Source organism: Nothobranchius furzeri, chromosome 16 (assembly GCF_043380555.1).
Source record: "Nothobranchius furzeri strain GRZ-AD chromosome 16, NfurGRZ-RIMD1, whole genome shotgun sequence".
Classification (NCBI taxonomy): Eukaryota; Metazoa; Chordata; class Actinopteri; order Cyprinodontiformes; family Nothobranchiidae; genus Nothobranchius; species Nothobranchius furzeri.
In genome coordinates this window covers 47,734,202-47,752,788 of record NC_091756.1, presented here as the reverse complement: position 1 = coordinate 47,752,788, position 18,587 = coordinate 47,734,202, and the positions used below count along the sequence as shown (strand labels likewise).

The 18,587-nt window shown below is 41.9% G+C and overlaps 1 protein-coding gene across 2 annotated transcripts in view; it reads left to right on the top strand.

Annotated features, from left to right (window-relative positions):
- Positions 1-18,587, top strand: part of wnk4a (WNK lysine deficient protein kinase 4a) — a 60,674-nt gene that overhangs the window by 10,748 nt on the left and 31,339 nt on the right. For both annotated transcript variants that reach the window (XM_015962771.3, XM_015962770.3), the window contains exons 3-5: positions 13,459-13,631; positions 14,500-14,720; positions 16,898-17,055. In XM_015962771.3, coding sequence (XP_015818257.3) covers positions 13,459-13,631; positions 14,500-14,720; positions 16,898-17,055 — 552 coding nt within the window. The remainder of the gene's footprint in view (positions 1-13,458; positions 13,632-14,499; positions 14,721-16,897; positions 17,056-18,587) is intronic.

Genomic DNA, 18,587 nt, shown 5'->3' with positions numbered 1-18,587 from the left:
TGTTTGGTGTTAAGATCATAAGAAAGACTTTTGTTCTTTTTAGAACTGAAAGGAAAAAAATAAACACAGAACACACACTCACGCAAAAATAGTAATTGCTGAAGGATTCATCAGTTAGTCCGTACTCCAATTAGAGCTCTTGTGTATAAAGATTATTTTAGTTATGTTTTAGGGTACTCCTCTCTTATGACAGCACTGCTGTCCACTTGGTGAGACATAATCGTGGGGCAGCTTTTGCACGGGTGCTGCTGCTGGGTGAGTCTTAACTGTCCACAAAAAGCCCCCCCCCCCCCCCCCCCCCCCGAATTGTCATGATGGTAAACTTGACCCACCTGAAATGTCTTTGTTTTGGTAAACATGTTCATTTCCGCTGTGAATTTGGCCTTTTTAACATGGGAGTCAATGGGAACTTGGTCCTGTCTGGAGCCGACCCCAAGCAGATGAGTAGGGAGTTGCAATTTTTGTCTCCCCCATGGTGGCTTCACTTTTGTCAGGAGGGGTTTCCCCCCTTAGTTGCCACACTGCAGCAAGAACCTTTAGTGCTACTCTTTTTTTTTAGGGTTATAGATTGTTTGGTGAATCACACCATCACAAATTCCACCACCAAGAACATTTGTGTCAGGCGTAAAGTATTGTACCCATCTTTCAGCTTTTACTGCAAGAAACGATGTTGAACTGCTTGTCTTTTAGACAATACTCCTACAAGCTGTGGCTTTCAGGCATCTTATGATTTTTCTGTGGTTGACTTGGTTTCCTTAGCAGGACATAGTGTTTGTTCCTTTTCATACTCCTCTCAAATGTTCTTTTGTTGAAACAAAATACCCTACTGTTCCCTTTACAATCCAAAAGCTGCCTCACTTTCTGGGTTATTTGATCAGATTGGAGCAAGAATGTCCTCATCTCTGTTTACTTTGACTACTCAAGACATCAGCTGAAAGGTTTCTCAGGTCAAACTTATTGTCAAATTATTGCATCAAGTCAGCAGCAAAGGGGACATTGTTCTCAATATAACACAGTCTGTGATTATTGCTGAGTTAATCAGTGAAGCGATTCAGCAAATTTACATGATTGGGTTGATGCCTATAAGAAGCTGTAAATCAAATTGTACTCAGTGGTATTATTTAGGAGGAGGCGTCTTAGCCTCATGGGGTGGAATAGTGGACAGTTCTATAAAAGCAAAGCAACTATAGGGCACTGTTAAAGGTTTTAATGAGTTACTAAAGGCAACTGCCGGACAGATTTAAGACACGTCAGTACCAAAGTAAACAGACAATACCAGAGCTTTGAGCCGTCTGATAAATGAGCTTTTCAACAACGTGAGGCAGTTTTATGACATAGCGTGAGAGGATGGACTTATTGCACTTGTGTGAGTAAATAAGGACAGATACACCAGATCTGAATCATGTTGGCAGTCTTAGAAATTAAAAATGTACCCAAGAGTGAAACAGATTTACATTTTTGTGTGTGATAGAATCACGAGAGTGCAATGTAGATGGAGATCAGCAGGGCGCCGCCAGCCAGGTCAGGCTCTCAGAGCGAGAGCAGCAGTCGGACTCTGGTTTGACTTGTCAAGCCTGATGAGATTAATGGCTAACCTCCCTCTGCCTGCTCCATTTATGGAGTATGTCAGGCTTTTCCTGGACTGAGCACACTAACACCTCAGTTCTCACCTGTAAACATCTAGATGCCACACTGTGTCAGTGTAAGTGCCTACGTGCATGTTTATGTACAATATGTCGGTCATGACAGGTATGTCGGTGCAGCAGCTGTGAGGTCAGACGACCGCTCCGCCCCCACCTTGCCTGTGACCTCAACCCCCGCTCATCATCACAGCGTCTGATTGACAGTCAGTTCAAGTTCTCACATGTCGCTGAAAGACCTCGGTGAACTCTGGTCTTTATCTGCAGGGCTCCTCTCTGCCAGCATGTGTGACACTTGAGTTACAGCTTGTTAACGGAACCCTCCTAAATAAGCTGGTGACAGGAAGAGGACTGAAAACCTGCTTTTTGGCATTTCACCAAAGGGTTTGGGTCACAATTTTACATTATATGACCATTCTGATTTCACATACTCAAATGACAAGAAATAACTGAACCTTTTCTGTGTTCTATCGTTGGTTTCCAACCAGTCAATTGTTTTAATTTCAATGTTATCTGCTGAACAAGATCATGGAAATCTAATTTAGTGTATTAGTATTAATAAGCATTACCTGACTCTAAAAAATAACAAGTGATTAAAAAGTGTAGTTTAAATATATATTCTCAGGTTCAAAAGCACTATATGTGGTTTTATTAGTGGCAGCCAATAATGTTTGCGCTATGTTTGTTTGTTTGTCTGTTAGAAATATATCTCAAGGACGAATTTAATGAAACTTTCAGGAAGTAACTACCACTACTGATTAACTGGTGTCAACCTAATTCAAGGTGTCCGCTATAGCTGACTGACCTTAAAAACACTTAAATGTCTCCAGCTCCGTCAGTTTTACAGGTAATGAACTAAAACGTTATGTGGTAGGAGCTGGGAGTCAGTCATACTGTTAAATGCTAATAAATCACAAGTTAGCAATAATCCTTAGCCTTCAGTTTTTAAACGGTGAATACATTTTTACATCCACTGGTTTGTAATTACTTTTTTTTTCTAACTACTTATCACAGATGAACAGAAACATTCCTAAAGATGTGCATCATTACCGTTCCAATTACCAAAATCTGTTATTAAAATGAGCAAGGGAATTCAGCCCTATAAATGAAATGCAACATGCCATCCATCCATCCGTCTGTCTGTCCGTCCATCCATCCATCCATCCATCCCATCCGTCCATTTTCATCTGCTTATCCGGAGTCGGGTCGCGGGGGCAGTAGCCTAAGGTGAGAGGCCCATACTTCCCTCTCCCCAGCCACTAGGGCCAGCTCCTCCGGGGGAATCCCAAGGTATTCCTTGGCCAGGTGAGAGACATAGTCCATCCACCGTGTCCTGGTTCTACCTTCAGGTCTCCTCCCGGTTGGACGTGCCCGGAAAACCTCACCAGGGAGGCGTCCAGGAGGCATCCTGACCAGATGCCCGAGCCACCTCAACTGGCTCCTCTCGATGTGGAGGAGCAGCGGGTCTACTCCGAGCCCCTCCCGAATGACCGAGCTTCTCACCTCATCTCTAAGGGAGAGCCAAGCCACTCTTCAGCAAAAACTCATTTCGGCTGCTTGTATCCGCGATCTTGTTCTTTTGGTCACTACCCAAAGCTCATGACCATAGGTGATTTGCATAACAAAAATTACAGTGTGTGTTCAGGATATCGTACAAAAAATAAATGAAACACTAACATTATTGTACATGGATGTAAATTCATCACAAGTAAAACTTGGAAAAGTTAGATAATTGTTCAAAACCCCATTTATATCAGTAACACAGCTTAGACTGAGAGACCATCTAAAGGGTCAGAACCAGGTGTTTGGGTTTATTAGCTGATTAGAGTGTGATACTAGAATATTGAACTTCTTAGCAATATTCTAATTATCTGAGATTTTAAATGTGGTTATTTCAAGTCATAATCCTCACAGTTATAACAAATAAAGGCTTGAATTATCTGGCTTTGCATGTAATGAGTCTGTGTGTTAGTCTTAGTGTGTGTTTAAGTGGAATTACTCGCATGAATGAACTTTTTTACGTTTCGTCTGTATGTGCCTACTTTTCAGTAATTAGAATAATAAGGAATAAAGGAACTATAGGAAAACATAATTTTTTAAAAAGCAAACTTTAAAATGATCAGTTAAATTCTCATCTTTACTAAATTCAACATCAAATCTTACCACGCTAAAATGCACACTGTCTCCAAGCTTCACCACACATACCTGCAGGCTAAAAGTAGATTGACTGAATCTTTTTTTTTTTGGCATGTCCTAATTCTACTTCCTTTTTTTAGTTCAAATTTCTGCAGATCCCACAGTCTGTCCACACTGACTGGCTGTTACACAAACCCTGTCCAGACTATCTATATCTGCACAACACCAGGACACTGTTCATTCCCGTATTTAGCCACAGTCGCCTGGTTTGGTGCAAATGTTGGCAGATGCTCATGTCCTGGTTGTCATAATAGCGGCGCTGACAAGGACTTCTTAATACCAAAGGCTCTGCTACCACCAACATGGTTTATGTAACTCCACTTATGTGGCAACAAGCCCAAGTATTTCCAGCCCCAGGCAGCTATTGCAACCCCCACCCCACCCCACCCCTCCCCACCCACTCACCTAACACTCGCTAAGAATAACTCTGATAACAAGAAGACAGTAATTCAGATGTTTCTGACTATTGGTTGTTTTAATAGATGCACACGTTGTCCTTTCCAAATGGAGATGATTTTTTGTACTGGTTCTCTCCCCCCTCCATTGTTTGGTGGAATATTTTTGGCCTCAGTTTTTAAACTGTGTAGGATTGATATGTGGCTAAATACTCCATGGAAAAGGACAAGCGTTTGGATGGAATTTCTTCCTGGACTGATGCTAGATGACTAAAATGGTAAATGGCCTGTATTTGATATAATGCCTTCTAGAGTCCTGGAACCCCCCAAGGCGCTTTACAACACAATCAGTCATTCACCCATTCGCACACACATTCATACACTGGTGGGGATGAGCTATGATGTAGCCACAGCTACCCTGGGGCGCACTGACAGAGGCGAGGCTGCCGAGCACAGGCGCCACCAGTCCCTCCGACCACCACCAGCAGGCAAGGGGGGGGTTAAGTGTCTTGCCCAAGGACACAACAACAGCGACAGACTGAGCGGGGCTCGAACCTGCAACCTTCCGATTACGGGGCGAGCACTTAACTCCTTTGCCACTGTCGCCCTAAATCGTTGACTAAATCAAGAATTTTATCTTTGTAAAGATTAGTTTATCTTTACACATGGAAACTTTATTGGGTACACCTGTCCAACCGCTCGTTAATACCAATTACTAATCAGCCAATCACACGGTGGCAACTCAATGCATTTAGGCATATTGACATGGTCAAGATGATCTGCTGCAGTTCAAACTGAGCTTCAGAATGGGGACGAAAGGTGATTTAAGCAACTTTGAACATAGCACGGTTGTTGGTGCCAGATGAACTGGTCCGAGTATTTCGGAAACTGCTGATCTTCTGGGATTGTCCCACACAACCATCTCTAGGGTTTGCAGATAATGGTCCAAAAAAGGAAAAAACATCCAGTGAGCAGTAGTTCTGTGGGCGAAAATGCCTTGTAGATGCCAAAGGTCAGAGGAGAATGGCCAGACTGGTTTGAGCTGATAGAAAGGCATCAGTAACTCAACAACCAAGGTATGCAAAAGAGCATATCTGAATGCACAACACATCAAAACTTGAAGATGATGAGCTACAGCTGCAGAAGACCAGACCAGGTGTTGCTCCTGACAGCTAAGAACTGGAAACTGAGACTACAGTTTACACCAAAATTGGAAAATAGAAGATTGGAAAAATGTGACCTGGTCTGATGAGTCTTGATTTCTGCTGCAACATTCAGATTGTAGGGTCAGAATTTGGTGTCAACAACATGAAAGCATGGATCCATCCTGCCTTTTATCAACAGTTCAGGCTGGTGGTAGTGGTGTAATGGTGTGGAGGAGATTTCCTTTCACTTTGGGCCCCTTAGTACTAATTGATCATTGTTGCAGCTCTACAGCCTACCTGAGTATTGTTGCTGACCATGTCCATCCCTTTATGACCACAGTGTACCCATCTTCTGATGGCTACTTCCAGCAGGATACTGCTCCATGTCATAAAACTTGAATAATCTCAGACTGGTTTCTTGAACATGACACGGTACTCAAAACGGCCTCCACAGTAAATGGGGCCTTACTTATCAAGCTTGCTTGCACACAAAACGGGGTCGGAAAACTGCGTAAGCAAATTTCCACGCAAACTTTGGGATTTATCCTCCTTGAACTGTCACCTTATCATGGTGGAGGAGTTTGAGTGCCCTAATGATCCTAGGAGCTATGGTGTCTGGGGCACTTTGTGCCCCTGGTAGGGTCTCCCATGACAAATTGGTATTAGGTGAAGGGTGAGACAAAGAACGGTTCAGAGGATGATTCATGGATATACAATCAAAGAGTCAGAGTACCCAGCCCGGGGGGGTTGCCGGGGTCCCACCCTGGAGCCAGGCCTGGGGTTGGGGCCTGTGAGCAAGTGCCTGGTGGCCAGGCTTTTGCCCATGGGGCCCGGTCGGGCCCAGCCCGAACTGGCTACATGGGCTCATCAAACTGTGGACCCACCACCCGCAGGTGGAAAATGAAGGGTCCGGTGCAGTGTGGATCGGGTGGCAGACCGAGGCGGGAGCCTTGGCGGTCTGATCCCCAGACAAGGAAACTGGTTTTTGAGACATGGAATGTCACCTCGCAGGAGCAGGAGCTTGTGGCAGAGGTTGAGCTGTACCAGCTAGATATAGTCGGACTCACCTCGACATAGGGCTGGGCGATATGACGATTTTAGACCGTTTTACGATCTACACATCTGACGGTCTGTATCATTTTTGAGAGACCTTTTTATCACGATTCACAGCTCTTCTGTTGAATTTCTGCCTCTGAATAAAAAGGGAACTTACCTCAGGTGAATGACACGCCTTTGTTTGACCCTTAACCAATCAGAGTGAGTCATAGTAATATATTAGTGCCCCGCTTGTTTTCACCTGTGTGTGAACAAACATGGCTTCGGCCGCGGCTGAGAGCGACAACGAGGTTTTCGTTCCGAAGAGGAACGCAGGGTTTCCTTAGCGCGTGGCGCTAACAACTTAGCGACGTGACATGTCTCGGAGAAAGCGTAAAAACACGTTGGACGCTTCTTCTGAAGCAGGAAAATAACACCGCTTCTTAAGCAGAGCACGACGTCGCCTCGGCTCGTTCACCCTCTGCCGAGCCGGACTGAGCTCGTCCACTGGGTCGTTGGAGCTGCCCCGTGACTGCCTGATGGAAAACCAGCGGGTTTCATCAGACTCGTAAAGTTTCTTGTTTTTGATGGGGACCCCCTGTATTTTACCGCTCCCTCCTGCAGTCTTCTCCTATTACAATTTAAAATGATTCTGTAAATCCGTGTATCAATAGAAAAAAATCTCTGCCTCTGCCAGCTGCAGTAAATGTAGTTTCCAAATAATTCATCTGTGTATCTCCTTTCATCCGCATTAGTGATATTCTCAGCACCAGAACAGTGAAGCAAAGAAAGATTCCTGAGTTTGTTAGTAATTTTATTTATTAGGTGCATCTAACCTGTTCTATTTTTCTCTGAAATGAGATCAAATCAGTGCTTCTATGGGTTGTCTCCAATCTGCACTGGAAAATTTTACTTTATTTAGAGACTTGTTGCAGAAAATATTCAGAATGCGCAGTTATTTGCTACCACAAGCGATCTCTGGTCCAGCTGCACATCAGAGCCGTATTTGAGCTTAACTATCCTCTACATGAGCAACTGGGAGCTACATAGTATTTTGAACAAGTTAATGTTTGCACAATACGTTTGCAATTGACATGTTTGCACTTTAAATATGTTTATGATTTTAATTTATGTTAAGTTACTTGAAAAACGAGAAAAACTGATTTTTGTAATTGTTTCTCTCAGGGCTTTTATCATCTCTGGTGTGAGTTTAAAATATAAGTGTGTTATCACTGTGTTGATTATCCCTAATATGAATAAATGTTTATTTATTCAATGTTTCTCTTCTTTAATACGCAATTGAAGTTATGCTATTCATGGATAAAAAAATCGTAATAAAATCGAAATCGTGATAAAATATTGGAAAAATCGTGATATTCTATTTTTGCCATATCGCCCAGCCCTACCTCGACACATAGCATTGGCTCTGGAACCCAAGTCCTTGAGAGGGGTTAGACACTCTCCTTTGCTGGAGTTGCTCCGGGTGAGAGCCGGAGGGCTCAGGTTGGCTTTTTGTTAGCCCCAAGACTCTCTGCCTGTGTGTTGGGGTTTACCCCGGGGGACGAGAGGGTAGCTTCCCTGCGCCTTCGGGTCGGGGAAGGGGTCCTGATTGTTGTTTGTGCTTATGGACCAAATATCAGTTCAGAGTACCCACCCTTTTTGGAGTCCCTGGGACGAGTGCTAGATAGTACTCCATCAGGGGACTCCACTGTCCTGCTGGGGGATTTCAATTCTCACATGGGCAATGACAGCATGACCTGGAGGGGTGTGATTGGGAGGAACGGCCTGCCTGATCTGAACTTGAGTGATGTTCCGTTATTGAACTTCTGTGCAAGCCGCAGTTTGGCCAAAACGAACACCATGTTCGAACATAGGGATGCCCATCGGTACACTTGGTACCAGGGCAGCCTAGGTTGCAGGTTGATTATAGACTTTGTAGTCGTATCATCTGACCTGCAGCCATGTGTTTTGGACACCCGAGTGAAGAGAGGAGCGGAGCTGTCAACTGATCGCCACCTGGTGGTGAGTTAGATCAGATGGAAGTGGAAGATGCCGCATAGACCTGGCAGACCCAAACGCATAGTGAGGGTCTGCTGGGAACACCTGGCAGAAGAAACTGTCAAGACGAACTTCACCTACCACCTCCGGCAGAGCTTTGACCGCGTCCCGAGAGCAGTGGGGGACATTGACTCAGAGTGAGCCTTGTTCCACTCTGCGTTTGTTGAGGCGGCTGTTGCTAGCTGTGGTCGCAAGGTGGCCGGTGCCAGTCGTGGTGGCAACCCCCGTACCCGCTAGTGGACACCAGAGGTTTGGGGAGCCATTGGGCTGAAGAAGGAGGCCTACAGGGCGTGGCTGGTCTGTGGGTCTCCAAAGGCAGCAGACAGGTACCAAGCCAAGTGGGGTGCGGCAGTGGCAGTTGCCGAGGCAAAATCTCGGGCGTGGGAGGAGTTTGGTGAGGCCATGGAGAAAGACTATTGATTGGCTCCAAAGAGGTTCTGGCAAACTGTCCGGCGCCTCAGTGCCTCAGTGCTAGCAGTGCCTACACCACGCTCAGGACAATCCAGACTCTTCTCATGCATCGTTCCACAAATGTAGAATGACCTACCAAGCACTACCAGAACAGGGGCTTCCTTTTCGATTTTCAAGAAACTCCTGAAGACCCTGCTCTTCAGAGAGCATCTTCTAAACTAGCACCCTCCCTGCACCCGTCCCCCCTCTCTCCTGTCCACTCCTTGTTCTCTCCTCTCCATGATTCATCATGCTGCCTCACTGCCACCTACGACTGACTGGAAAAATTGTTTGTTGTTGTTGTTGTTGTTATTGTTGTTGTTAGCCTCAAGGGCAACATGCCGATTATCACTTGTAAGTCGCTTTGGACAAAAGCGTCTGCTAAATACATAAACATAAACCTCAATTTCTGCTTATGTGAAATTGTGCTTCCTTGATCTGCCTTGATCTACAGTCGCCATCGTCATTGGCGGAGCGCTGCAACAGCCGGCTTATGTATATGCATGAGATCCACGAGGCACTTTGCATTGACTGTGGCAGTAAGTGGGCGTGGTGAGGGCGGGATGTGACTAAAAAGCAGCTGAAAACCTTTCTAGATAGTTTCCGATTTATGAAGCGGAGATTGTGTGCAGCTGTGCGTACCCCATGTTTGATAGATCACAAACCTACTTGGCGTAAGTAAATTTTTTTGCTGAGCTTAAGTACGGTTTTAGTAAGGATTCTACGGAATGTTTGATAAATGAGACCCCAGATCTCAATCCAATAGAGCACCTCTGGAATATGGTGTAATGGGAGATTTGCATCATGGATGTGCAGCCACCGCTGGAGATAGGCACCAGCACCCCCCCCCCCGCGACCCTACGTGGACAAGTGGGTTCAGACAATGGATGGATGGATGGATGTGCAGCCGACAAATCTGCAAAAACTGTTTGATGCTATCATTTCAATATGGACCAAACTCTCTGAGGAATGCTTCCAGTACCTTGTTTAATCTATGCCACGAAGGATTGAGGCAGTTCTGAAGACAAAAGGGGGTCCAGCCCAGTACTAGCAAGGCGTACCTGATAAAGTGGCTTGTGTGTGTGTGTGTGTGTGTGTGTGTGTGTGTGTGTGTGTGTGTGTGTGTGTGTGTGTGTGTGTGTGTGTGGGAGTGTGTGTGTGTGTGTGTGTGTGTGTGTATACAAACATATGTACATACACACTTTTTTATTGGGTACAACTTGCTATACATATATATATATATATATGTATATATATATATATATATGTATATATATATATGTATATATATGTATGTATATATATATATATATATATATATATATATATATATATATATATATATATATATATATGTATGTATATATATATATATATATATATATATATATGTATATGTAGCGCTGCCAGGCAAAAAAAAAGCTGCCACCCAAAAAGTGGTCACACACTAATATTTTGTTGGACCAGCTTTAGCTTTGATTACAGCACACATTCACTGTGGCGTAGTTTCTATAAGCTTCTGCAATGTCACAAGATTTATTTCCATCCACTGATGATTTAATATCTCACCAAGATCTTGCACTGATAATAGTAGAGTCTGACCGCTGCACAAAGCTTTCTCCAGCACAGCCAAAGATTCTCAGTGGGGTTAAAGCCTGGTTCTGTCATGGGTGGTTCTGTAGGTTGAGTGCTTTGCAGTCATGTTTCTGGTTTTATTGTATTTCTGGTACTTCCTGTTTTATTTTGTGTATTCACTTCCTGTCTCATTACAGGCAGCTTCACAACCTGAGGCTCCTCACTAATCAGCCTTATGTCTTGCTCCTGTGTCCTGGCTTGTCCATTTATACTTCTTTGCAAACAGATTCTTTTGCCAGTTTGTCTTCTTCAGTTGACTAAAGTGAACCTGCTCTCAGTAACACTTTGTGAGAGGGCACTGAGTTAGTTTTGGACTTGTTCAGTTGTGCTGTACGGCCAGGAATCCCTTCAGTTTATTAAATAGTGTGAGCTCTGCATTTCAGTCCTCTTTTGTGCTTTGATAGGTTCTAGCTCTATTTGAATCTTTATATCGATTCTTGATTCTCAATCACAGTTTGAAATGTTGATGTTTTTATTATAGTTGAAGTTTTATAATGATCAAAACGTTAACATTAAAAGTTTAACTAAGAGTGTGATCAGAGCTCAGAATTGTCTCTTCAAAACTGTAAGTAACTGGTCTTTTTAATGTGTCACATCTTTTATATGAAACACTAGATTTATAAAATTTGTCACGTGAACAACAGATCTTTCTGCAACTTGTTTATTTATTTATTTATTTATTTATTTATTTATTTATTTATTTATTTATTTATTTATTTATTGAGGATGAATTTCTACCTCATGTTTCTGTCTGCCTGTCTGATCAGAAGGGCTGTTAAGAAGTGGGAGAGAAGTATGTGATGTTACCATGGTAACCCTAATGCACCACTGACAGCAGCTTCAACATCTTTGTTCATGTTGTGTCTATAGGTGTATTAGTATGAGATTTACACAAGATCAGCGAAGGACGTAGAGATTTTGGGCAATAGCTGCAGCTTCACAATTTTGTTCATAAATGTTTTTTTTTCTTTCTTAATCGTTGACTTTCATGATGAAAATGTCCCTATTTTTTCTCTTAGTTGTAGCTAAATAGTTTGTATTTACTGAAACAGGCTAGCAATGATGCCATTAAATTACTGCATCACAGCCTTTTTGTTACTTCCATCTGTACCTATTTTATTCCTCTACATTTTCTGGTTCTTTACCATTTTTAAATAAATGTGTTTTTATTGGATTGCAGGTTTGGATTAATCGCCCACATGAGCTCCGTCGTTATTCTGAGTTGCCACAGCAGAATTTTGTTTTTACCAGGAAGTCCTGTTTATAATGGTTTGGTAATTGATGCAGTGATGATGGCAAGCTGCTTGCCAAGCTGTAGTAGATTTTGTGGTTTTGGAAGTGCCAGGGTCTCCTTTTGGCAGGACCTCATGCCACCGCTAATGCATGTTACGCAGGCTCTGGGCTGCAAAAGGGTTTAATTCCTCTGCAGATGCGCCTGTCCACATGAGGCAAAGCTCACTATACAGAGGTGTGATGTTAATACACTTAGATACACAAATATCCAGATGCACATCATTCCCACAAAAACCAAGGAATTGCTGATTCGTAAACTGTGCACACACACACATTTCATGCATTTCCTTTTTTTAAGAGCACATTGATCTATGGCTGTGGTAAACCTCAGTGTTCATAAAGCTAAATTTAGTGTCTCCGGCATAAATGAGATTGAAACCATGTTACTCAGAAGATGCATCTAAATCTGTGTCATTTGACTGCTTTTTCAGCTGTGGTTTCGTTTTAAACATGATAAAATCATTACTTATCACCCTTGACCCAAGATATTTGACTCTTTTGCTAATCATTCAGCCTTTCTGTGAAAGGTTTGAGGGATAAGGTCTTGTCTGTGGCCACGTCATAAACTGATAGCGATTGACCCGAATATAATCCATGTGGTCAGAGGTCACCTCTTTACACAGAGTGCCTCATGCTGGAGGGGCTGGTGGTATATGACTTTTTGACAGGTGACTGACGCAGGTAAAAGGGAGTTTTTCATCAGGTGACCTAATTTGTCTCTGTATTTTAAACAGCCTGCCTCTCGTGCTAATCGTGATGGCTCCTAATTAGCTGCAGAAGAATTTTACCACTCACTAAGTAAAAGGAAAGAGTAGCGGTCAAGCTGATTGTAAGCATAAACATATGTTGAGCTTTTTTTTTTCTTCCAAGAAATCTGCCTGAATGCAGGATTCATGGTCCTGGAGTCTCCCAGGAGTTTTCCACTAACCACCCACCACAGGCAGAGTTACTCCACCAGAAGCTAAATCCACTCATTCATCCAAGAGGAAGCACAGAAATGTCTTTATTCATCTGATTTGATTGCGGTGTTTAGTTCAGTTTTACACAAAGTTAGGAAATTTCTTCCATGAATTAATGAAACCAGAGCTGCCTTTATTGGCCAATAAACACAATTATGTAACGGGGGGGGGGGGGGGGGGGGGGGGGGATGAAGGGAGGGTGGTCACCTAGATGGATGATCCTGTGGTTTTCAGTCTTTACGACAAGCTTTTTAGCTAAAGCAGCTGTGATTTTTCATTCTCCGTTTTAGTTCATGGCTTCCAGTTTACACAGTGCTGCAGAATTCGGAGAAAAGTGGAGCGTGTAGGGTAACCCTTCATCAGAACAGCGTTTTTTTATGGTTGACAAAACTGTCTCACCTCAAGGTCCATCTAACTGCAGCTGTAGAGCTGTCAGACATAATTTGTGATTTGTAAATTCAGGCGGCTTTCTGTGTATATTAACTTATAAACCAAATAAACCAAAAAAAAAAAAACTTGATCAAACAAATCAGATACAGCACATTTGATGACACACAGCATCTCTTAAACCAGTTTCAGGGTAAAAACATGAATAATTACAGTAGATGCTGACGCCTTTAACCTTGATGATTTATTTGTTGTTGTTCTGCAGACACGTAAACTGACCAAGGCAGAGCGGCAGCGTTTCAGCGAGGAAGTGGAGATGCTGAAAGGCCTGCAGCACCCAAACATTGTGCGCTTCCACGACTCCTGGAAGTCGACCATGAAGGGCCACAAGTGCATCATCCTCGTAACTGAGCTCATGACTTCTGGCACGCTCAAGACGTGAGATTCTGCATCCTGTTCTTTAGCATTCCAACGTCTCACATGGCAGATATTCTCTTTCTAAGTGACGTTTGTTTTGCATACCAAGCGGTATATTTGTGTCACGCTTGACGGCTTGTTTCTACTTTAAAAGTGGAACACAGAGATTATTTCTACTTTAAAATTTCTGTTAAATAAACTCTCAAGCATTAAAGGTGTGATTCGCTGAACAATCATTTTTATTATTTAAATTTTTTTTTCATTCCTAATAGTTTCACGCAGGCTGAAATTGAAACTAATCTCCTACATCTGTCTGCTGCAATAGCTTCTGATAGAAAATAGACAGTGAAACTCTAAGATTAGAAAATCCTGACAGATCTACGTCACACTGTCACTTGGTTTAGCGTCTAGGAAACAGCTGAGAACGCCTTGGCTAGTAGAAGCTAACTGTTAGCATTAGCAACTCCACCACAAAGCAGAACTCCTCCAGGCTTGTGTTATTTGTGGAGATAAAACATCAACATCACAGAACAAACAAAGTCAGTTGCAGAGACTCGTTGCTGTTTCCAATTCGAGGTGAGATGTTCAAATATCAGGAAGCATGACTCCAAATCCTGTCGTCTGAAGCCCAAATCTGATGTGGCTCACTTCTAGTTCCTGAAAATTGTGCACCAGAGCTTTTTTTTTCCCAGAGTGCAACTTACAAGGCATTCCTTCCTGCTAGAGGTTTCTGCAGATGTATTGATTAAAATAGGGAACCACATCTTTAAAACCTTTTCTTGGCTGTGAAAAAAGGGGACACCTTATTTTGTGACACTTCCTTTTCTTGATATATTGTGATGTTTTTTGACCAATTATTTGAATCCTGGTTTTTATTTAATTTGTTAAGGTATCTAAAGAGGTTCAAGGAGATGAAGCTGAAGCTGCTGCAACGCTGGAGTCGCCAGATCCTTAAAGGACTTCACTTCCTGCACACACGCACCCCTCCCATCATTCACCGGGACCTTAAGTGTGACAACATCTTCATCACTGGCCCCACTGGTTCTGTCAAGATAGGAGATCTGGGGCTGGCCACTCTCAAAAGTGCCTCATTTGCTAAAAGTGTAATTGGTAAGTCACATCTTACTGAAATGGCATCTAAACTAAAAGTTTGACGTAAATGTAACAGTTTATAATTATCTTTTAAAAGAACACAAACATGAAAATTACATGGAACAGTATTCCTTCTTATTTACTCAGCTACACCATCTCTGCTGAATGTTGTTCCAGCTTTTTAAAGAGCAACTTATTTACTCAAATGGCCTTTAATTTGGCTGTAAATTGCCTTAACCATCAAGTGCATTTATACAGTGCCAGACATGAAATGCTGTATAATGACTTTTTGATTCAGTCACTGAGCGGTGTTTAAATGTAATCAAACAGGTTAAAATGAAACCCGTTGTTGTCCAAGTAGAAAAAACACACATAATAGCAGTATAGGAGCATTCTTTTAAAAGTGTGGAAGACTGAAAAAGTGTTTTTAATAGGGATGGACAATATATCAGCATCAATATCGGTGTCGGCCGATGTTGGTCATTTTTTTACATATCGATATCGGTTCGATAAATCAAACCGGGCCGATATTAACAACCAATATTTTTTTCCATCGTGTCTCCATTTGTTTGTCTGTTTCAGAGGGTGAGGGGGGTGATGTGTAATTGTTTAGTCATGTGAACAGTGAATGAAATCACCTCAGAACCATAAATGTGTGTTGTGTGAACATAATAACGTAAATCCAGCTTTAATAATTTTCATTCTATACAAAATCTGCAGATTTTAGAAGCATTAATGTCAGTATGTCAGTATCGGCAAATATCTGTTATCGGCCATAACAGTGATCTTAATATCAGATATCGGTATCGGCCCAACAATTTCATATCGGTGCATCACTAATTTTTAATGATTATTTTTTATTATAACTGGTCACTGAGTTTGTCAAAACATGAAAATGGTCTCCTACATCTATCTCCACATTAGCTTCTGATAGAAAATAGATGTTGAAACTCTAGGATTTGAAAATCCTGACAGATCTACATCACCCCGTCATTTAACATTCATGGACTCACCCATCTTGGCTCATGACGGGGAAGGCTGTTGATGGTTTAGCATTCAGGAAACAGCAGAGAACATCTTGGCTAGTAGAAACTAACTGTTAGCATTAGCAACTCCGCCACACAGCAGGACCTTCTCCATGCTTGTGTTATTTGTGGAAATAAAACATCAACGTTGCATAGCAACAGTCAGTGGTAGAGTCACGTTTCTGTTATCCAATCAGAGGAGAGATCTCCAAATATCAGGAAACAAGACTCCAAAACCTGCCATCTAAAATTTAGCTCTGATGTGACTATCTTCTAGATCCTGAAACAGGTGCACTAGTTTTGCCCACTGAGTACGACTTACAAGGCATTCATTCCTGTTAGAGACCACTGCAAATTTATTGATTAAACAAGTGAATCACACCTTTAAATGCTTTGGTCAGTGATCATCAGTTCAAATTTCTCATTTATTTATGTTTTTTGTTCACAGGAAACTTTCACATTTTCCTTTATCCCCATTGTCCTAAATGCATTAAACACAACTCTGTGGTTTGGTTTAGATAATTCAGCTATTGCCTTGTCATACTTCTGCTTTAATTTGAAGACTACATCCAGTTACACAACAATCTTTTCACATGGCCATAAATATTATGTGGGGTTTGAAGTAGGAGCCTGTTGAATTGTTTTAACGTTTAAGGTAATGTAAAAATTGCTGACCAAAAGTTTTTGGCTCAGATAATGTTACTGGAAAATTGTTGTCATGATCATCTAGTGCCACCTGCCATGTGTGTGTTATTAACAGTCTTTTAACACATTAAATATTTTGTCTTTCAAAAAGTCATTTTTGGACAACTTGGTGTAATTTTCAAGTGCAGATGCTTTTGTATTCCTATAAATTGCACATTGCTAAAAAAAAAAACGGCAATATTGTAGGAAGATTAGCAATCATACTTCAGCAGCAGAATATTTATTACCTCACCGTAATGATGAGTCTTAGTTTCACAGCTTATTCTGATGCCATCAAGTGGCAATAATACATTCATAAGGTTTATTAAACTATATGTATTTCATTACTTGTTGCATCTTTTGATACTGCTACTAGCTCAACAAATTTCAGTTTTTTTAATTAAAGTTAGATTTCATGATTTCTGATGGTTGTTGCGTATGTGGTTAGTACTTCAGACTGAGACACTCTTGACTCTTTCCTGACAGGAACACCAGAGTTCATGGCCCCGGAGATGTACGAGGAGAAGTATGATGAAGCGGTAGACGTCTACGCCTTAGGTATGTGTATCCTGGAGATGGCCACCTCTGAGTACCCATACTACGAGTGCCAAAATGCCGCCCAGATCTACCGCAAAGTCACCAGCGTGAGTACAGGCTGAGGAGGAGAGCCACCTCATTACCCTCCCATGTGTTATTGTAATTGTCCACCCGTGTTGCCTTTTTTTCTACACATTTACTGGAAGTAGACTAAAGTAAACTTATTCTCCTGGGCTTTTTAACCATAGAGAATTTGGATTTATCAAATGTTCCAGCTTTGTCCAAATATGAGCTCAGTGCTGAATGTTACCAATACTTTTATTGTTTTTACAGCCAAAAGTCACAACAAGGCAGTTTCACTTGGTATTATTTGATCTTGTCTAACCAGTTCTACTTGTTATTTTTAATTAAATAGCCACAGCGTCATCATATTGTTTGAACAGAAAACTCAAATGACCTTTTGACCCTGATGTTTGTTGCTTTTTTTTGTTTTAACGAGTCACAAAAATCATCGTGGACGTGCACTGAATTGAGCCTGAAGAGAAGATGAGAAGCGTCTTAAAAAGTTGTATATAGAAACTCTTGCTCAGGTAGACTGTTTGGCTGCTGCTCTGTGTATTTAGCACAGAGGTGCCAAAGTAGGCGATGGCAGAATTACATGTTTTGGAAATAGTGTCTCACTCTTGACTTTACAGAGGAGGCTGTCTCTTTCCCTTGTGCCACATGCAGAAAGTAAACAGTGTGCGATGGAGGCTGGAAAGTGAGACGGCGACGATCCCAATAAGTTAAAGTGGCTCCTCCACAAACGTTAAAATCTAAAGCATACAACAAGACAAAAAAAAGTCCAAGTGTTTCTCAAGAGTCATGTTCTGTTTCTATGAAACACAGATGATGTGTTTTGTTTATGGCACCGGCATTAACCCACAAACTGTAGAGCTTCTATCTCACTAACCTGGACTCTAATTGAACCATTAACTTGTCAAAAATGAAACAAGATTTAGCTTACAGACTATGCTTGAACTTTTTCATAAAATGTTCATAAATGAATTTTGTTGCCAACGGGCTGGAACACAGATGTGTGTTCATTGCAAATTGTTTATTTGCATTTATTTGTAAGTCAGGAATATTACAGAAAACAACCTGACCAGACTAAATACATTTGATGGAACATGAAAGGAAAGCCTAAACGTTTGAGGTATGGTGCTGAATCACTGGGAGAGAAATAAGGATTGACTTTGGCAGAAAGTGCTAGGAGACCAGTTTACCACAGGAAAATACATTTTTACAGACTACGTGACGAGATATGTGGACATGTCAGATAAAAATGTGTTTCCGAGTCAGTAGTTTGCTGCTACAACATCCTCTGCTCCTCTGAGGTGGTTTCACTCCAGATGCTGGAATCTGGAAGGGTTTATCTCCTGTTTACACAAGAGTACCAGTAAGGTCCAACACTGATGCTGCATGATAAGCTCTGGCTTACAGTGGGAGTTTATTCCAAAGAGTTTTCATGTTTCAGAGGTCATCTCTTCTCACTAACCCTAACCCTTCCACAGTACAGTTGGAAACCATTTCTGCATGGAGGCTTTGTGGCAAAAGGGTAAAAAATTGAACAAATATAATTATGTTGTATTACATTAAA